The following is a 22,435-nucleotide window of genomic DNA, read 5'->3' on the forward strand; positions in this document are numbered from 1 at the left end:
GACAAAAATTATCTCCTTTGTGTAATTGGATGTACAATATCCCTCTCTCCCTTTGTCTTTTCTGTCAGCGTAGTATTTACTCTCACAGACAATTAATAACTAAAACAGCGCGACATGCTACGACACCTGCAGTGGCGTTTATGGCCTCTAGGGTGCACGCGTTACTTAGCACTGCTTTAAAATAGATGAACTTGATGACAGACTGAGAGAACTACTCCCAATCTACTCTCCTTGCATGTTTCAAAAATAGACAACAGTAAACACTGTGTATACCAGCCAAAGCGATGTTTGACTTGGACAATTTCCTCAAGGCGTATGTGATGCACTTTGAAGATGTGGCGTAAAGTAGGTCATTACAGTGGTCCCTATTTACAGTCTCCTGTTTCAAAAATAAACTAACACCCGCAGCGTGCACGGCCTCAACTTCCATGCAGGATGGCAGGAATCGATGCGACCCACTCAATTTGTTCAAGCTTGGGACAGGCGTAATGTTTACAGGAAGTGTGCCTGAACTTTTTGTTTGAGGAAAAACAAGAATCATTTGTCTTCCTCCCGAGTTACAATTCAGCTCAACAGATCTTTATATCAGTATAGAACAGCATGGCTTTACTGCCTGCATCAGAATGCTTTCACTGGCTTATCCACCACAAATATGTGACCTCAGCTTTGGACATTGCCTCATTGTTGGACAGCAATCTGGTTCATGGGAGTTAAATCTGTGCCCATATGGTGCTAAGTCCTATCAAAGCCTCATCACTGGAAATCCCTGTCTAGCTTGTCTACTGGCACCGGCCACACCATATCCCACACTGTTTCTGTAAACTCAACAACTCTGTTCACGCGGAGGACAAGTTGTATCTAAGCCCCCCCGGATGATTCAGTGAAGGCTTGTCTTAATGTGAAAGAGGCGCTTTTTGAGACGAAAGAAAGGGTTGACGATATTGGTGTTAGTCACTCCCTGCTAGATTGGTTTGTATTCAGCCTGCTGCTAAAGGTTCGTTCGTCCGTTCATCCTCTAAAACAACCCAGGACGTCTTAAGAAATGTAGTGTTCCATATGCCACACTGCCCCAACAAGGAGGCCCTATCTCTTCCACCCTCCCCTGACCTGAAGCCTTCCCCTGAGTCTGGCTGCAGATTACGGATATCATTATAATGGACGTCCTGGCAGGCCAACCGCGGTCACATTTAATTTGCCGTGGCCTGATATCTACACAAGATAATCAGCATTTACACCTGAGAGTGAAGACAGAGAAATGAGCAACCAAGTGTGTGCGTGTGTGGTCTGAGGGGTAATAGAATTTTTTTCTCTTTTTTTTCCAAAGAGAATGGGAGTAACATGTATTCAGAGCACTATCCATTGGGATAAAGGAGCAATGAAGCGCACTTGTCATATTTGCATTTTAATAAGAATAGCCTACTTTTTGGGTCCCTGGGATGACTGAGACCTGATTCACTCGGACGCTACTCGATAGAAGTTGTTAAAGACTTTTTGTCTGTTCAATTATCCTGTTAAACAATGATGGTTGGACAGAATATGCAAAATGTCCATAAAATATATCAGGGTGTTTAAGTGAGGATATGATGAAGGTGCATGGACTTATTATAGCTGATTCATTACGAAATAACACTGAGGGTGTAAACTGAAGTTAACTAAGTGTGTGTTTTTATCTGTATTATAAACACTGGATTTAATTAACTGTTATGACCTGGTGTTGCTGCAGTTGGTCAGGTCTAGGTTCAGCAACACCATGTGTCCAAAGAATGAGGTCAGCTGACGATCTGAACATCCTTTATGACCAGGTTATTTTATCAACGGATTTCTACTTATATTCTAAGATGACAATGCCAGGATTCATCGGGATCACATTGCGAACAGGTGCGGCTCAGGGAGCACAGGACGTCATCTTCACACATACTGCAGATTGGCCACCACAGAGTCCAGAGCTTAACCCCATTGAGAATCTTGGGGATGTGCCGGAGACGGCTTTGTGCAGTGGTCATACTCTCCCATCAACAATAAAGGAAATCATATGTTGACATTGCAGAAGCTTATTCAGACAATGCCATAGCAAATGTGTGCCATAATCAAAGCTAAAGGCGGTGCATTGAAGTATAAGGTGGTGGTGACTTTTGTTTTTTGGTCAGGCAGTGAATTTGACAGTAGATTGCTGTCTCTGGAAATAAGGCATTACCTTAAATTTAGGTAATGGCAAAGAAAATGAAAAAGGCTACATCCATCTAAGCATCAGCTTTTAGAATAGCGACAAGTCTAGTTATCAATTTGTTTATCCATGCCATAGTGTTTATATATTTAATTTGTTGTCTATTCCCAAAAGAACGACTGTCATGAAACTGCTTGACCACGTATTATTATTAATATTATTATTTGAATAGAACTCGCTGATCTTAGTGTGACTCCTATACAATGGAGGTTGTAGGCCATTGTAGTGCAGCAGACTTGTGGGATCTCTATTGATTCCACTTTTCTGCTGGCGAGCCTGTTTGGAAAGTCTGACTTTGCTCCTGCAGCACTCGCAGGATTATACATTTCGTGCTCAACAAATCCTTTTCATTCGCACCTGCCACTGAGGACACTGATTTGTGTATGAAAGGGCCTTATCTCCCACCTTAAATTTGCGGAGTTCCCGAATACAGCGGGCAGAACGGGGGTGTATAAAATATGTTTAGCAGGTGCTCAAAAGGGCTTCCACATCTATAACAGATCGATTCCCCCCTTGCCGAGGACTGACGACCTATTTCCTTTGAAGAGTTCCCAATACAGGCCTTTGCAACGTGAACTAGCTACTAAGCAGAGGGTGTGTGGCGATGGGGAATTCACAACGTTGTAGCTTGTGAGCTTTTTGGTCAAGTCCACTGTGGATGCTGTTAAAAAAAAAACTGGGGTGCAAGTGTAAGGCGATCCAGTCGAAACAGTTTATTCAGTACACTATTCCAAGTGTTTATTTTGAGCAAAACTGTTGTTGTAGGCATAATGTGAAGAAGGCACCCTCGTATGAACAAAATGCATCCTATAGAAGGTGGAAGAAATGTGTAAACTATCTAAGACTTAGAAGAGTGGCCTAAAAGTCACTTTTTGGCGTTTCGCAACCAGCCAACCAAACAATGATGTAGACAAACAAACGAATCAATACCACTCTTGACCTGTAAAAGTCTCAGTGTCCAGTGCCAGAAAATGCCACAGGAAAACCCATTTGATTTTAAGACCTGCATAAACAGTACAAGGACAGCACTACAATTCTGAAGCTATTTATAACCATATCCTGTGGATCTGCAAATTCACTTTCCTTTTTACCTTACTGCGCAGAAGCGATTTACCCACACTTAAACATGCAGCAATCAGCATGCAGTATTGCCATTCGTACAAAACACAAATGTGCACACCGATATTTCAACCTGGATAGACTCAGAGACAAAAGCAGCGATTAGAAAGGTTTATTGACATCAATATTTTAGCAATCAGACCCCGGCAGGAGACGTCGATATACGGATTATAGTTAGCATGGATGGGTAGGTAAGAGTTAGGGATGCATGGACATTGGTAGTGGTATGGGAGACCAGTGAAGGACAGAAGAAGAGGTGAAGGGGTGGAGGTGGGTCACAGCATGGCTAGGAAACTGACGAGCCATGAATGCTGGAGCTTAAACGCAGGACCGAGGGCGATGATTGGCTGCGACAAAGGTGTGGCTCTGCGCTGATAGGCTGAGGTGTAGGTGTGACCCTCGCAGACACGATCATTGGCTGGAGGTAGGTGATGCTGAAATTAGTCTTCCTGGCTGAATTCACACCTAGGCTTCATTAACCAAACTGCTATCTAAACTGTGCCATTCGAACTAGAGGCATTGAAGGAAGTTTTGCACCTTGAAATAATTGAGACCAAAAATATATTTAGGTCTGTTTGCTCTAATTACATAGAGGTAAGAAAAGTATTTCATCTATTTGGTCCTGTGTTTGACAGTCTTGCTTGGAAAAACTGCTACCTACTGACTAGCTTTTACATCGGGCGAATGTCAGCAAAATGGCGTGGCTAATTGTAAGAAAACCAGCACAAAGACAAGTATTGATGCAATGCTCTCTTGGCCACCTTTGAGCTTTCTCTATTAAAGGATGTCTGACCAAGCATAAAAAACTTGTATTCTTCTCAACCGAATAATCAGAGAATAAACCTCTGTGTAGAGTAGCAAAGCGCATCGACAGCAATATTAAGGACGTATAGGTTTATTTATTAAGTGTCCTCATTTATGCACCATTGTTTGCCAGATATTTTCTTGGCTCAACATTTTAGTTATTTATGGAAGCGTCAGAATCTATTGTTGTGCTAAAAATAGCAAAAATCACTTTAATGTCCTGTTATATATGGGAGGCACGTATTACAGTGGCACAGGCGTTCTTGATTTCAAAGATCTTGTAAATATAAATCCAGTGTTTTATGCTGCTGGGATCTTAATGCCTTCAATTTACACATTCCGATTTACCCACAAACTAAATGAGCACCTTTCACCTACATGCTTGTTTCCATGGTCCCCGCATGCTGCTCCAAGGCGGCTCCCCACTGCAACAGCAACCATGTCATCGGAAAGTTACCTTTCAAAATTTAAGAAGCTGTTTCACATAAGACCTCAGCAGCTTGTTTTGGCGTTGATCAGTGAATGACAATGTAATTACACTCTCCTTATCTCCGTGACTGGCACCGGTGCCTACACCGGGGCGGGCCGAGCAGGGCTTGACTTATAAGGCTGACAACGTCTCCATTCAGGCGTCTAATTTAAGAGCGGCTGCTGCTCTGTCTAATTAACAATTTACTAGGCCATCAGTCAGCCTCCCCATTGTGGGAGAATCAGCGTCGCCGCGCTCAGGCAGCAGCTCGGCGCGCTTTCACATCTGCAACAGGATTAGAACAAGCATGCAACTTTCATGGATATAGGAGGATAGATCCTGGAGGGGGGAACGAAATGGAGAGTGGGCATCTAAACGGTGTAAGGGACGTGAAAGGAATGGTGTCTGACGCAGAGAGTGCTTACCAAAGGGAGAGAACAATTCAAATCTTCTGAGGTAGCTGGATACTGCATGAGCACTACTGGGATTAGTTTCAGTAGTCATAAATCGTAGCGAAAATTTGTTGTTCCATCTATAGCCTTGGGGTATTTTTTGGGAAGAACGCCGAATGTTTCAGGTTTTTATTGCACTTCGCAGGCTTGACAAACTTCGGGAAGCACACCAGTTGTCCACTGTCCATGACGAGGAAGCTGATTATGCAGCCACAACTGTCACGAGGCTTACTAATGGAAATGTAGCTGCAAATCTGCGTCAACAGCCTCTCCCATAACTCACACATCTATTCACTGTCTATATGGGTAAAAAAAAAGAAAAAGACTTGGCCAAGGACACAGTAATGACACAGTGTCTACAAGTTTTCAGTGTCACCTGAACACACTTAGGGCCAGATCTTGTGGCGGCGCATGGGGCGGCGCAGGCTCTTGGCGAATTATTTTCCGAGTGGCGGCGCTATATGTGCCATTCGCCTCCGCCACCTGTGAGGGAGCGTCACAAGAGGAGGTGACTGCACTGATGGAAACACGGCTGACATTCACTTCCTTGTTTATTTACATTGCGCTGTCTTGCGTTCTTTAAAAAAAACTTTATTTACCCCATCGTGAGCTAAACCATGTTCACGTCTCGAGAGAAAAAGAGCTACAGCGTCCGCTGTGGCGCGGATCGGCCCGCACTTGGCGTGAACGCGAGGCAAAACAAAAGCACATGTTCACCCCACACAACCACTCTCCTGGACGCGGAGTCGATCTGGTTGGAGGAAAATGTGTGCATCTCCACCCACGTAAATGCGCTAAGTCTGGAGTGGCAAGATCACAAAGTGCGCTCCGACTGAGCGCAAAATGTCACGCTATCGTCTCCGTTTTGATGCACAAGATCGGGCCCTTAGGGTGCAACGGGCTTTACAAACAGGGAGGACAGTATTTCCTCTATGACACAATAAAATCCAGGAAGTTCAGATCGAAGTAATTTCAGCAGCATGGAAAGAAACGACCAAAATGAACAGAATAACTCAGAACTGTATGAATGAAGCAATCTACCTGTGATCTAGGGCTGTGCAATGAATCGAAATTCAATTATGATTTAGAGAAAAATAAAATATTAAGGATGCCCTCCCACTTGTCCATCCAAAAAAGTCCGTCCTGCGTGGTTTGTGTGTGCACGGTTGATCAGCTGAAATACCAGCGCAGCGTGATAGAACTGTTAATAATATCATACTAATATTTTCTATACCTAGCTCTTGAGATAACGCCACTGTTAAGTGCTCACCTTGTGCTGAAAGCAGAACAGCTGTTTCGAAGCCTCAATATCCTTTGCCCAGGCACTGGTTTTGTGTAGTAGAAGAGTCTAAAACTCCTCTTCAGGAGCAGATCTCAACGCAGCTCAAAGCAAACTCATATTACTTCAGGCCACTGTGATGATTGTTTCTGTTCCCTTTGCATTTCACATGCTAAAGGTTCATGCTTTGGTCCGACATAAAAACATTAGCATTGTGTGATGATGTCATCAGGCTGTGCAGCTCTGTTTGCTTAGACAGGTGGGAGGGCTGGCCAGCAGTAGGCAGGTACCTCTCAATTGAGGATTAGTTTAGAAACGTGAGCATATTTAACGTTATTTTTTCTACTGTCCAAAGAAAATGTTTTGCATAGTTGTTTTTATTTATTAAAAAATAATAAATAAAATATAGATTTCTTTTAAAAATATAATGAATAATCAAGATTTCGATTATGACTAAAATAATCGTGATTATTATTTTGTCTTTATTATACGGCTCTTCACAACGTAAGTAAAACGCTCCATTGATTTGAATGGGATTTTCCAACGTTCTTCCGGTCATCATTTTCTGATAGAGGACCTCTGAAAAAAATATTGACCGCTGCCAATGGCAACGGAGTTTGTGCTTTCATATCACTCCGCACGTACGTAGTAGTGGACACTATCTCTGTCACTGAGAGAGAAGTTGGGGAAATCGTTCGTGAAGTTAGCGGGAGTCCGACTTTCAACTTACCCAGAGATTCACCACCATTCCTCCTCTCCAACTGCACCTTCAACTAAGTAGCTAGGCTAGCTACTACGCGTTGGGGTCCGGTACGCCCTGTCGGTACTTTTTTTCCGATAATGACAAGCGTTCTATATATTAAACCTTACATAATCGAGCAGCCCTAACTTCAGGTATGTTTTGATGAGATGCTTTGATGAGATGGTTAGAAGCTAACAAAGCTGATTTCGCATGATCTATCTCCTTTAAATGAAGACAAAAGCTCAAACCACTCCAACCACTGTCACATACCGCTGCCCCATCTGAGGCAGTACTCTGACGCAGACATATTAGATACATTTTTTAGTATATAAGATGGCTACAAGGATGTGAAGGACTCTCGCCGCAGAGATTAAGAGCTAAAACAAAAAAAAACTCTAATATTGTTACTGGAAAAGTGTATCGCTGCCACTAGCAAATGGGACTTTTATTACGACTTCTAATTTGCTTGAATTAGGAAGCCTTTTATTCCTCCTGTTATTAGTGAATTCCAACCCTTTCAAGTGTGAAGCTCAGACTGAATAACGATGCTGTGCGCTGGAGTGAGATGGGAAGCATGTTTTGCCAAATTAGCCTGGTCTGTTTGTGCGTGCTTACGAGCCGCAGCCGTATAATGTTATTGCCGTGTTGAGGGGGGGGGATCAGCTGATGCGTGCTCAGCCCCCCTGGGAGGTCTGCTCTCATGTTAGCTGGTGTGAACGAGGCTCTCTGATGTATTTTTCCAATCGCACACACATTTCACCAAAAACAATATTTTAAGGGCTTTGGGAACGCCGGCGGGTTTGATCCATGTCGGGGTCTTTAATGGATTATGATAGATTGTCGGGGTGGATTTCAGTAAAGAGGCATAAGTAAATCCTCCCATTATGACACCACCCGCCCCGGACGCTCCAAGGTTACATAACAAACGCGCCCATCCTGCTGCCCGGGCCACACGCAATCCTCAAGTTGAACACTGATTGTTTTGATCTTATTTGAAATTTGCAGGCAAGGGTCCGGAGTCGAATGTATTTAAAATGCAGTTACCTTCCCACACAGTATGGAAAAGCAGATTTAGGTCTAATTTATATGGGATTAAGGAAAACCCAACTCTCAAAGATTCACTTAAATGCCGTAATGATAGGTAATTCATCATTTGAGTGAGAGTGTTCTGTTCAAATATTACTGTAACACAAAGATCAGTGAAAATTGTACTTTTTTATGTCACAAACAATGAAAGAGGAAGCCACTGAATTATAATGTTAGTTGTGTTCAAACTCATTCCTAAGTCTCCAAACCATTTGTAGCACCCCGGTTCTTCACTGCGGCGAGTTTATTGGCACATTTCACAACTTAAGGGTCACTTTTCAGGGTCACTGTCACAGAAATGATAGAAAACTTGCCTGTAAGTTCATGAAACTGCAAGAAACGCATTATAAGTGCACAGTTATTAAATGTCAATAGACTAAAGGAGGACAAGAACATTTCCGTACCAATAGTAGAAAAAAAGCAGGTGTAGTGCAGAAGGACAATACATCAGCATTTTGCCACCAGCAGGACAGAATATTCTGCTATATCGTTTTTTACTTTGGATCGTGTAGAAAAGGAGTGGTGAAAAATAGCCTATTACATTAGGCTGGCTGTTTGGATCCCAACTCCCGCAAGTGCAGATGATTGTGTTCTTGGGCAAGACACTAGCTGCAGATCTACCCCTCACTTCCTCTCCACTCCGCGGATGGTGCATTCAGAGGTAAAGGGAAATCTCACTAATCTTGCAACACTCATTTAAAGTAAACATTTTGATATTTATATGTAATTGCTAAACCGCAAACTACTGTACATGCAAGTCAGTGATTTTTGGCATTTAGAACAAAATGCTTTTATTTAGAAGGTTATATTGGGGCTGCATGGGGGGCGAGGGAGATGCAGGGATCGTGGAGCTCTAGAGAGAGGTCCTCCTGTGTGACAACAATAAACTGTTGTCACAATCAAAGCGTGTGATTCTATTTCACTTTTTTTCGTAGCATATCTTTCAGTGTCAATGTCACACTTAAGGCTGCCCAACATCTACAATCATAATACAGAAAAGCGATTTTTTTTTTGCATTTATGGTCGAGATGAGCACCCTTCACCGTGCTATGTCATACATCTAGATATCTTAATTCTCTGCCAGGTGAAATAAAGCCCTTCCAAAATACTGTTCCATCTTCAATGCAGTTCTTTTGATTGAGCACTTACAATTGCCCCGTTTATCCACTTACTACCTCCTTCATTCTGATTAGTAGTGAAAGGCTGCAATAACCTAGAGCGTGGATAGTTTCAAGGATATCTCAGACCTGGAAGCCCCTGTGTCTTTATGAGAGTGTGTGTGTGTGGTGGGGGGGTGTGAGGGAAGAGCGTGGGTGTATTTTAAGGAGCGCACTGTATAAACAAATACCAAGACCCAGTCGAAGGGCGGGGGCAATTAGAGCTGGGCCCTGAAGGAGTGCGCTGATCAGGATGCAGTGAGCAACACGGCAGATCCTCTCCTAGATACAGGCTCGTCTCTGTCACTGTAACTAAGGCAGTGAGCGCCGTGAATAAGAGGCCTCGCTATTGACATCTGCATCCTTTGGAGTCGCTGATAAGAAATGTACAAGTGCAATGACTGACAAAACCGCTAATGCAAAGCTATTCAGCTTGTCAGGGTGAAATGAAAGACTGTGGCGATGTTTTGAAAGCGATATGCTGATTAAACGGCGGTCCTACATGCGTAATTATAGCCGAGAATCATGAAATGGAAATGTCAAATTGTTTCAGGACCTGCCACTTCTAAAACTTGAAGAACTTCAAAAAAGGTCCCGTTTTATCGTAATTGTTGTGCCTTGTATTGCTTTTATGAAGTGCCTTGTCGTCAATGCAGGTACGGCAAGGTTGTGTTCATGTTTTAGACTTTTGATGATGTCATAATAGCGCTGGGCGATTTTTATAAAGCAACCACGATTATTTTCCCCATATTGATCGATCTCGATTTTCGATTCAACTTTTTTTTTCCATGATAAATTAAATATGGCTTGCTGATTCATAAAATTAAATTCATCTTTTATTCAAAGCTAAGCTCAAACAAAAACAAAGGCTTTCCTCCAATTTAATTTAACACACAAACGTCATCCATTGTCTCGCCCAAACTCCCAAACTAAGTTCTGTTTGTGCCGAAGAAATATTATAAAGTTCTATGACGATTATTGAGATTGGCCAAGGAGAGATTGCGATTTCGATTAGTCATAAGCTCTGAAGAATCCATAAAAAATCCATAGCTAATACATCTTTGACCCGTGTTTTGTAGGTTTCACCCATGCTATAAGCACAACTGACCCCTTCAAAGTAAGTAATTGTGACCTATTGCTGAAGAGAACGGACCCTGAGTGCTGCAGTGTGTTCCCTTGTTGCTTCAGTGACATTGAAGGATAGGTCATACTCACAGGACACATTACCTTATAGATCTAGGCGTTTTACAAGTCTTCCAATAACCTAGAGTGTAGGTAGGAATTCTATCACCTCAATACAACCACACAACTCCTGACCTGACATGAAAATGCCAACAATTGGATGAATTGGATCTGAATCACTGAGAGGATTTAAATAATAAATCGTGTAATTCAATACCATCGTGCGCAGGTATGCAGCGCCCTTGTCCTATTATGTTTGCCTGCTGAGTTCTTGACTTGTACTACGTTGCTCGTATTTCAAGAGTTCAACAAAAACCTTTTAATGAATGAAGAAAACTTTATTGAGCCCAAAGTTGTAACATGTAGCATTAAAGGTTTAATATTCTATGTAACAATAGAAAAGTAAGCTTCCCCTTAAGACTATATTAACACCAGTAGAATTGTGCTACATCCAATTACATGGGTATAAATGAAAGATTAGTTGTTTTCAGACCTATCCACAAACCAGGGTCAAGTTAGGGGGTAAATGCTTTATCTTCGCAGCTGCAAAACAAATTCATAATGTTGTGAAGTGCATTCAGTTTTTTCCAGATCAATAATCCAAAACTACTTTTGTTTTTGTTCGGTTAGAACTTATAGAAAACAACTTCCAGATTAAAGAATAACATGTTGGCCATGCTGTTCTTGTCTTGATGCTAATTCATTTTCATTTCTGTATCAAAGCCGATAGCCAATGGAACCAATTTACAGATGTAAAGGAATGTGATGAAAGTTGTTTTGGAGGGAGGAGAGCAAATGTATTTTATTTTCCTTTAGTTTAATACAGCGCAACAATCTTAATGGGGGGGTATTATGCAAAATCGACTTTTTCAAGCTTTACATCATGTTATTATGTCATTCCCTCATTAAAAACATGCCTGAAGTATTGCCTTGGCACATTCGCGTATTTTTGAGTAATCTGTAAAAACTCTGATGGCGGCCATTTTAGGGATTGGTTTGCCTGAGTCCTCCTAGGAACGCCCCCACCTCCCGGAGACGCCTCCGAGCTTTCATCACCAGCCGAGTAACCAACCACTGCTCCTCAGCAGAACCCCCTCCCCACTGATGCCACAGACTGCGTGTGGAGGGGGCGTGTCGGAAAGGGTCAGAGGTTCTTAAAGAGGCCTATTTCAAGACATTCACTACAGCCATTTTGAAAGAGCAATTTTATACAAGGCAGTTATTCTAATTTACTGCATTTACAGACCAACAGAAGGTTTCGTCATCATTGTGATTGAAAAAAGCATAATACCCCCTCTTTAAGAAGATGCTGTGTATAGGCTACTATCCGATATCAGTCAAAGAATGATCCAGTTTCTCTTTTTAGCAGCGTGCCATGAAAATACAGATCCTGTGCCAAAACTAATATTCCATATCCAGGCCACCAGCTGACACCACGCCCATTAAAGAAGTGACTTGTCCACCCCCAGTCCATTACCAGAGTCAAACGCAATGGTTTCTCTATGCAAATCATCGGCCAGCATCATCCCCGTACCCGCTTCCCCTTTCATTCACGCCTCATCTGTATGACTGCTTCTGTGGCTGTGCAGATCTCCAGCGCCAGTAATGAGGCTTATTATTTCCAAACCCGAAAGCCATCCTTCACAGCTCCAACATCAATTGTTAAAGATTTTTTGGTGGGGGAAAAAAAAAGTGAACAAATGAGACCGAAGAGTCCAGGAGTGTCTAGATATGAAAACTAGAAATCTCACTGACAAAGGAATCAATATGACATCTGTACTGAACGTTTTTTACAGCGATCCATAAATTATGCACATTTATGGGATTGTTGAAAATCCGGTATATTTCTCTTTGAAAAAAAGTACGCTTTGATTGCGTTTGCGGGTTCCGACCTTGACTTGAATAATGCGGAAAAAAAGCCGGCCATAACTCACAAGAACGCTTACGGTACGCTCTTTGAATGGTATTAGGCAAAGCTGGGGCCATGTAGCCGAGAAAAATGAACTTTTTATGCATTTTATTTTTGCTGCAGCATCGAGCTGACACAGACCTGTGGCTGGTGGACTCAAACATTAGCAAACTCTTTTGGCTAATAGAAAAGTGCTCATTTTCGGTGTAGCTTATCAAAATAAAGTATTTGGAAGAGAGTTTTTGAAACCAATAGCCACATTTGCAAAGCTGGGATTTCATTTTATTTACTGGGTGAAATGTGCACAGTGTGGCTTTGCAGAAGGGCTGAACGATATTGAAGTAACTTGCGATATGCGATATGGCTGTGAAATATCGCGATAACGATATTGCGATATTTCACTAAACCATTTCGACACAATATGTTCCATTCCAAACACAAATCATAAGAGACTTTTTTTTTTAAATTCTGTTCATTGTTTCAGTCGATCTCAGTCAGATGAAGACTTTAGTGATGCTGCGATATATTGTGGCTTCTTGCGATACAGTTATTGCATCACCTAATACGTTTGTTAAGTGGTGACGTCACAGCTCTACTTCCGGGGTTGTAGATGTGTGAGAAACTACAAAAAACTCTTTAATACCACAATAAATATTTCTGAAACTCAACAGAAACATACAGAACATACTTATTTATCAGGCCCAGTAGGCAAAAATGCTGCACCTACTGCTATAAAAGAAATATTTACCAAAATCGGTACTTCCGGTTTAGCTGAGATAAATGCTAACGGCGCAGCAGCTACGCTAACCCCGGAAGTACCGACTTTAGTAAATATTACTTTTTTATCAATAGGTGCGGCATTTTTGGCTAATGAGTCAGAGAAATAAGTAGGTTCAGTCACTCCCCGTTGAATTTCAGAAATATTGATTGTTATATTAAAGAGTTTTTAATGTTTTTTTTCTCGCATATTAGCCGGTATGCTAGGACCCGGAAGCGGAAGTCGTGACGTCACTCAACAAACGTATATACGATACGATATTTTTTGCGATATATTGTGCAGCCCCACTTTACACTGATTCTTCTGCTTTCTAATAAGCACAAGCCAAAATAAGCATCACCCCCGCACACACATTATGCCGCCTGTTTGTACTGTATGCACCCCTACAGAGACAATGATGGCTCAATCCCAAATTCTCTTTCAAGAAATGGAGGATGCTGCGTCTCATTGTCAGTTTATGGCACGATGTCTGATATCACCTCAAGCTTTTTATGCAAATGAGCTATTGTATTCCCCCCCCACCCCTCTTCCCTTTCCTCCCTAAGTCCTTGAAGCCTTTCCCAACAACTTTCTGGCCACCTCAGATACGGCAATGAGTGGCCTAAATTCCGAATCGGGGCGGAACTTCTGGCAAAGCACTTCCGAGACAGAAAAGAAAGTAAACTCTCTGGTTGCTTTAACTTGTGAAAAAGAGCTGTTTAGCTCTGCCACAATCCATTCATTTGGGGTTTATTAGCATTGCTTGGCAGTAGAGAGGCACCACAAAGAACCCCCCCTACACACACACACACACACACACGTACAAACACACACACACGAGAGGCTTTAAGATCATGCATATCCTGACTGAGTGGAAGGGCTGGGAAATTACATAGCGACATTTCAAGCACAGTCAATCATGGGTCTCCGAGATGGTTAAAGCATAAACACAAACTAAGGGGTGTTACCAAAGGCTAAAATGCGACAAGGTGAGATTGGGTTACCGGAGATGTCTTTCACTCTCGACAACTTCAAGAGAATATTACATGGATATTGGAAAACACTGACATGGCCATTTTGTTGAAATGTGTTTTTTAGACCTTTTGTAAAAGTTACTACTAACTATAGGTTACGGCTTTGGCATATTCTGGAGCTACACTGCTACAAATAATAAAATGGTTCCAATCCATGCCCTCTTGTCAGAGACTGCCAAAATAATCAGGGTTTCCACGAAGCATTTTAAAAAGCAATGCTCAAAAGTGTTTCTCCACAACTTTGTTCAAAAATAGAAACATTCATTTGAAGGTTTTTCTGTCATTTTCTGTCATTTGCTTGCTCAAAAGCTGTCCCCTTGTGCCCGATTTGCTTTTGATTGTCCGAATTCCTCCTCATTTCTGTTGGATTGAATGTATGCAAATACTAAGAAATGATATATGCGTCGATCATTTGTGTTCATGGCATTAAAAATATTGTAAATGGGCATTTGCTACCTTTGTAAGTCCTGCCAATTCAACTCAAGCACTCACTGGAATATCAAACAAAAATTATGTCTTCATAACGATTCAATTAAAAGCATGCAACCGTTTACAGGCAATATGAGATCGTTTTATCATCCAGCTGGGACTGGGGAAATTTTAGTCGACGCATTCCAAAGTTACTGCTTCGTGGCTAACCGCAGATACTGTAACAATGCAGTCGTGTAAATCCAGGAGGTGAACACTGCTGTCAGTAATGAACAACAAGCAAGAGATTTTGATTTGATTTGAGGTCAAGGTTGCTGAAGAATGAAATATTTGAAGGAGAAATATGCTTGTTTGGCACACACGCAGAAATATTGTTCAATATTGCTCCCACTGTTGGTTCCCATACTGTGAACTGAACTTATGTCTTTCCAATGCTCAAGAATGCCTTAGCCGAAGGTAACACTAAAACCAAATCACTGCTGTTTTATGCTTTGTATGCAGCTAGTAAACTTAGACATCGTTGCCAGAATGTTATTTAGCTCCTAAATCTGCAAAACTGTGCCACACAATAATCAAAATGACTTCACACAATACGTACAATACAATACAGCTTCACCTTAAGCAAAAGTATGTAGCTGTAAGTCAAATCTCTGTGCATTGACTGATGAAAACCTGGCTGCGGGGCACTGGGGACCTGCAGCCATTCGGTGCCAAAGCAAGGTGTGTGCACTTGAATCTGCATCACCATGTGACATATCAAAGAGAATGTACAAGTAGATCGTGCCGCTTTGATTTCTTTTTTTTTCCTCGTGGTGAAATGCAGTTACTTGCTAGAGCCACAGTAATCTCAGGATTTCTTCCCATAATCCTGCAGTTTTAGCAAAGTAATGAGCGCGGAGGAAGAGCCAGCGGAAAGTACATTGCATAAGCACAACTCCCTCTCCCTAAACTGTCTTTGTCTCTCTGTGGTCAAGTATGAAGAGACGTATTGTTGATACAGCTTTGGACAGTGCTGCCCTCCTTTAAGTACAGGAGGAATAAGATAGTAATGTACAAATGTGCTGAAGAGGCTGTAATGCCTGTACTGAGAAATCTCCAGGAAGTCATTGCCTCTTCCTCATGATATCTTCTTTTTCTAATGCAGCATTGCTGTATACAGTATAATGTAGGCCAGCACAGGCTTTGACTTGTGTTAATGATTTTTTTTTTTTTTGCAAGAGGCACACTATTTTGTTCTCTTAAACAAGCTATTCATGTAAATGAAATTGTAATTCTTCAAAGGTTTTCTCATTTGAATGCATTTTTCCACAATCTAACTGCTACTGACTGTGTTCTTGAAAGAAAGCATATCTATCAGAATAATTAAACACACTTTGTCTTATAATTAAGTCAATGCGCTTATAGTTAAAATTCCTTATATCAAGTCTACTTTCTTTTTTCCCCCCTTTTTTTAACTGTGATTTCACAATTGGGAGTCTCTGCACTTCACACCCCTATATTATGGACCATACGGTCCTGCGTGCACAAGGAAACACGTGAGTGCGCGTGCATGTGCGCGTAGGGCGTGTCAGGCGGAGATGAGTCTTTCCCACCAGCTTTTCTTAACATAACAAATTGGATGCGCACAATCTGATTCTCTGCACGCCATCTTCTCTGCTGCTGCTGCATGTTTACAGGCGTGAGGGGGAACGCGCGCTGACGCCAGGTGCTTCCCTTTCCTCCCTCCCAATTTCCCTACCTATACGAGCGCGTGCACCCCCCCACGCACATACACCAAGCGTTATACTGACAATACAGTCCTCATTAGAATAGTGCCGAAAACTGCAAGGCGTAATTCCTGTCACTTTGGCGGTGCCCTGAGTGGGACGATGCCACAAAATAGAAGCACCAATTATATCCGCCAAGGACCCGCAGGCTGGAGAGGGGAAGGCTGGTATTATTGGGCACCCAAGCCACAACACGGCCAGCCAAGCCAAACTGACCATCTGCAGACTTCATTAAAGGCGCGGAGAGAAAACGCGGGTTAAGTTGCCATATCGCGCAATGAAAACTGACCACAAACACTCACCCACACACGTAAACTCACAGACAGACAGACAGACAGACAGACAGACAGACAGACAGACAGACAGACAGACAGACAGACAGACAGACAGACAGACAGACAGACAGACGAGCATCTTTCCCGAGACAGAAACTGCTTTGAAATATGCCCCGATTCTGAGCCAAGGTCGTAAAGTCAGTCTGTGGGAATCATTTAGATTAGTGACATTTTACGCATGCGATAAAGATCAGTAGAGTAAACTTCACTTCCAACATGTATGGTGTGCGTGTTTAAGTCCACTGCATGAAGAGATGCTGGCCCATGTGGATTTAAGCCGTGCGCAGTATAACACAGGCGTCTCCACTCCCGTCAGTCCGTGCTAACTTTACCAAGAGCTGTACTCACCGTCCATGTTAGTGGTCTTCATGGTGCAAACGGGGGCGGCGAGAGCTGTTTTAATCCGAGCAGATTGAATCCCAGATAGGAAATGTGAAAGGGAATCCAGGCTGGGGAGACGGACAGCTCCTCTGCGGATCGTCAAACTTTAACCGTAGGTCTTCCCAAGTGGAGAGCCGCGTCTCCGGTGGCACCCGAGTCCAGTCATTCGGGCGGAGAAGGCTTTCAAAACCGGCAACAACAAATAAACATCCGAAGAGTCACCTCCGCGAACAGGGGAGGGGGGGGAATCTAGGACGCGCCAAAAAAAAAAAAAAAAAATAAAATAAAAGTGCCCCTCACACAATCAACGGAACATGGGAAGCAAAAGCAGTACGGGATCCATAGCGCATACGTATCCAGTCCCTGTCCGACTCAACTTGTCCTGAACACGTATTTCCACCGGAGGAGAAAACAAGAAGGAGAAAAGTGCCCGTTTGGATGCCGGCCACTCCGCTCTGGTGCGCGACAGAGTGCGTCTTCCGCGGGGGGAGGTGGGAGGCGAGGGCGGGGAGCCGAGGTGCGTTGGGAAAGGGGGGAGAGATAGATAGAGATACGGAGAGAGAGAGAGAGAGAAACGAGAGGGGAGGGAGGGTATAAGAGATATGAATGTTTTATGGGTCTTTATCAGGCTGCACGAAAAAAGAAAAAAGAAAAAAAAAATGTTTCGCTCCTCTTCTGTCTCGAAGTGGATTTTCAGATCAATCAAAAACCAAACAAGCGGCATTAATCTGCTCGAGAAAGAGAGGTTAATGTATTTCGATTAGTTCTAGGCGAAGTGTTTGTCCGCGTAGCCTACAGTTATTCGCACCAAGCCCAGCGCGCGCACTGATTTCTGCAACGTGATAAATAAGTTCTTTGGCTGGACCTGAAGCGAGCGCTGATGGTTTGTTTCGCGGAGACGTCTCTCGCAGAGCGCCCTAATGAATGTTTTATTCGAGGGGGGGGGGGGGGGGGTTGACGTGAGGGGAATCTATTTGAATCCGAGCACGGACACGGCACGCATATATAGAGATGGAGAGAAAACTTGAGTCGGTAACCAGGCAGACCGAGCGAGAGCAAACTGAAAAGTCAGACTCCAGACTGCGCGTTTGCTGGGGGGGGGGGTGAAGATAAACGGGCCCCCCACACCTGTTTGTTTTATTTAGATGAAGTGCGCGGAAAGCGTTTAGTGCGGAAGATGGGCGCGGATAACAGTGAGCAGTGGGGTAGTGCATCTGGATGGTGTGTGTAATCTCTCTCTGGTCTGCTGCGGAGCCCGGGAGGAGCGGGTTCACATCATACACAGCAACATCGCGCTGTTATCCTTTGGTAACACACGCCCCCTACCGGTGAATTTTAACAATATGTATCGCCAGCACCGTCAGAGGCACAGAGAAAAAAGCTCCCAGTGCACCTGGCGACTTCACACTCTTCAAATACAGTACAGTAGACGCGGGGAGTGGATAATGTGGGAAATGTGCACGCGCATGGTGGATGTAACCAAAAACAAAAACGTTGAGTGAGAATCTTTACAAGTTTGCAGTGCATGTTTAACCGAATAAATAATGAAAAGTTATTGTTTTATATATTTTTTTTAACCCCCGCCTTAACCAAATGCATTTTATATTGCAACGGAGAGAAAAAAAACATGAAAAAGCAACAGTAAAATGACAAAAGCAGGGGAAAGAAGACGAAAACATGTACTAAAAATGTACATGTACATTTTTAGTACATGTAAGGCACAGAAGAGCGAACACCCAAAAAAAAAGAGTGACGGTACCGATGCAACAAAGGAGTGGAAAAAAGCAATGAAAAATGATAAAAACACTTCAGAAATGTGACAACACAGGGGCGACAAAAACATTACGGTCTTAGCTTTCAAATGAGGCGTTACACTGGCCTATAGGCTGTAAGCTCTCTGGTAAAGGTTAAAGGTTAAAGCAAAAGTCAACCATCTTTAAAGGAACAGGCCACCGTTTTTCCATACTGAGATATGTTCTTACCTGAGCTTAGACGAGTTGATGCGTACCTGTCTGGTCTCTGTGCGTGCGCTCAGTCGCGCAAAACAACCATAGATGTTGTTAGCATTTGGCTTCTTCCAGCATATTCCTATAGTTCCAAACGGAGGTGAAGTTCTTCCAACTACCACGCTCTTCCACGGGCACGCACAAAGACCAAACAGGTACGTATCAACTCGTCTAAACTCAGGTAAGAACATATCACAGTATGGAAGAACGGTGTGCCCTCAGTAATGTGTTGTTAGCATTTGGCCTTGTATATTCCTATAGTTCCAAACAGGGTGAAGTTAGAAGTGACCACGCTCTTCCACGCGCACACACAAAGACCAGACAGGTACGCATCAACTCGTCTAAACTAGGGTAAGAACATATCTCAGAATGGAATAACGGTGGCCTGTTCCTTTAAATGGAGAATTGTAAGTTTGTCATTTATATTTGTTTCTTTTCTTTTCCTTCACAGAACAATGTCAACGCCATGACTGCACATGACTAGTGTAACCTATGTGGGGTTTTTTTTTGTGTCAGATGCCCTTCCCTCAAACGTTGCCCTACTTTATATAACATACTAAAGGCATTTGCCCTTGAATTGAACTGCTCCAAACAACACACTTTCCCACCCCAACAGTTGAATCCATTGACATGCAATTGTACAGCAAAGCCTTTGTAGGTGTTAGGCTATTAAAAATGCATCACAGACTTTTTTTTTGTCTTTTCTTTTTTTTTTTCCATTTTATTTCGCAGACCCTCTGGCTTTTAACTGTTCCCTTTAAAAAAGTAGCAGGGGGAAAGTTTCCAGCTCTCCGTAATAGTCTCTCACTTTGAAAAGCGGCTTATCAGTTAAACAGGATACGGATATATTCCAAGCCCTTTTTTTTCTTTTATTTGCATTGGCAGTGGATCAGTAGCTTGCACTAATTGCGGTTTTCTGTATTACGCATATCTGCATCGTCTTGGCACGGGCAGAAACAGTATTATAAGTAAACAACGGAAAGGTGGGTGTTGCGTAGTCCAGAGGAAGGCTAATTCTTTTTATTCAATAGCGCCCATGTTGAATCACAGTAACAATACGCAATTGAAATGTCCCGTTTGCCTGTAAACATGTGCAAGTGCAGCAGCCACAGAGGTCACCCTGAGCAAATACCATTATGCCCAGTAACCAGTCCCGCACTCTTTGGAGGCTTAGGGGGAAAATGGAGCAGCTGGAAGAAACCTTTGAAGACACAAGAAAAGCAAAGTTTATGCACAGATGTCACACCGGTCAGAACTTCAAACCTGTGCCTTTCTTTCATGAGTAAATATCCCGCGCGCTACCTTGGCACAGCAACAGTTGCAGTTTGTTACACTTTTGGACATAAATCTCTTCTGCTGTTGTTGTTTGTTTGCTTGTTTAAGTCTCTGAAAAACAAACTATGGCCAAACAGTAATTCCAGATTTTAGCTGCATGAAACTGAAACGCAGCCTGACCGTGTTTATTATTGACTCTGGGAACCACCAGGAGGCCCCTCCCTGAAGTTCTCAGGGCCCCGAGATGGTTCATATGGCGGTAACATGCCAGAGATATACTTTGGTGCTAAACCATGAAAAGACTTGTACACAAGCAGAGCTGTTTTAAATTCTATTCTCTGAGTGACAGGAAGCCAGTGCAGAGACCGGAGTACTGGACTAATATGGTCGTCTTTCCTGGTTCTTGTCAGGACTCGAGCAGCAGCGTTCTGGATGTTCTGTAGCTGTCTGATAGCTTGTTTAGAGAGGCCAGTGAGCAGCCGTTAGTCTACTAGTCTAACCTGCTGGAGACAAATGCATGGATAAGTCTCTCTAAGTCTGGTTTTGACACTATTCCTCTGATCTTAGCAATGTTTTTCAGAAGGTAAAAAGCTGCTGATATTATTGCTTTGATGTGGCTGTTTAAGTTCAGGTCTGAGTCCATGATTACTCCTAGATTTCTAACCTGATTTTTTGGTTTTAGAGAGAGAGACTCCAGGTGACTGATAACACTTTGTCTTTGTGCCTGTGGGCCAAAAACAATGATCTCAGTTTTGTCTGAGTTTAGTTGGAGAAAGTTATTTTGCATCCACAAACTGATCTGTTCGATGCAGTGACAGAGAGTATCTACAGGCCCATGTTCACCAGCCGTCAGTGACACGTAGATTTGAGTGTCATCTGCATAGTTGTGGTACGACACATTGTTGCTGTTTATTAGCTGACCCAATGGAAGCATGTACAAGTTGAATAAGAGGGGTCCCAAGATTGACCCCTGGGGGACTCCACAGGTCATGGCAATTTTGTCTGAGACACAGTTGCCAATTTCAACAAAGTATGTCCTGTCCTCGAGATTGGACTTAAACCAGTTAAGAGCAGTACCAGAGATTCCCACCTAACCTGTGAAGTAAGATCCCGTGGTCCACTGTGTCAAAGGCAGCGCTCAGGTCCAGCAGTCATGTTATTTCCTTTCTGGGAGCCGCAGCTAAAGATGGGAGAAACATACAAACCTTTGTTTACACTCTTCCAACAATATCTCCACTTTAGCTCCTACAGACTCCAAACTTTTCAGTCTTCTGCTAATATTTTTAATTTCTTATTTTTTTCAGAGGGATTTCTTTCATATCTAATTCCTAGTCTGATTTATTGAGCTTTGAGCTGCAAAACACAAAACAGATTTTTTTCTTTTAGATATTTTCACTTATTGCTTATTCAAAAATTACAGATTTCTCAAATCCCCTCCGCAACAAACAAAACAAGAAATGTTGTTACTAGTACACTAATGCAATAAATACATTTAAACCTGGTTTAAATTTATTAGATTTCATTGCTGAAAGTGTACATACACACATACATTTTGGCCACTTTTATGCTATATGTGAAAACACAAAATGACAGAAAATGTTTCTTATATTCATATCAGTAATCTACAGCAAAACAAGCCTATTGATGCGATGAAAATGTGGCAAAAACGTGATGAAAACGCATTAAAAAAGCAATGAAAGCAAAAGTTCAAAAAGTGACGGCAATGCAGCAACAACATAAGGAAAATGATCCAATTAGATGTGTTTTATAGGCCTAAGCTTTCAAATGAGGCATTACTCTGGCCTATAGGTTGTACGTTTTTAGATTTGGGTAAAGCTGAACCGGAGAAAATGCGCTTGGTGAAGGCGGGGGAATTTATTTCTCTTGTCCTGATATACCTGCAGCCTCTCCTTGTCTTCCGCTGATTTTACAAAGAGTAAAGTCAAAGCAAGCAGTATTCATGGTGTAGGGAGAATGTAGGAGGCTGGCTAACCCTATGTGAAAAATAGCTCCAATATTGAATCAAAGC

The 22,435-nt window shown here is 42.6% G+C and overlaps 1 protein-coding gene across 1 annotated transcript in view; it reads right to left on the reverse strand.

Moving 5' to 3' along the window:
- rtn4r (reticulon 4 receptor) overlaps positions 1-17,638 on the reverse strand; it is a 67,959-nt gene extending 50,321 nt beyond the window's left edge. Inside the window, exon 1 of the mRNA XM_079554234.1 lies at positions 17,093-17,638. Coding sequence (XP_079410360.1) covers positions 17,093-17,114 — 22 coding nt within the window. The 5' untranslated portion in view covers positions 17,115-17,638. The remainder of the gene's footprint in view (positions 1-17,092) is intronic.
- Positions 17,639-22,435: the final 4,797 nt, after the last annotated feature.

This window comes from Gobius niger (genome assembly GCF_951799975.1).
Source record: "Gobius niger genome assembly, chromosome: 1".
Classification (NCBI taxonomy): domain Eukaryota; kingdom Metazoa; phylum Chordata; class Actinopteri; order Gobiiformes; family Gobiidae; genus Gobius; species Gobius niger.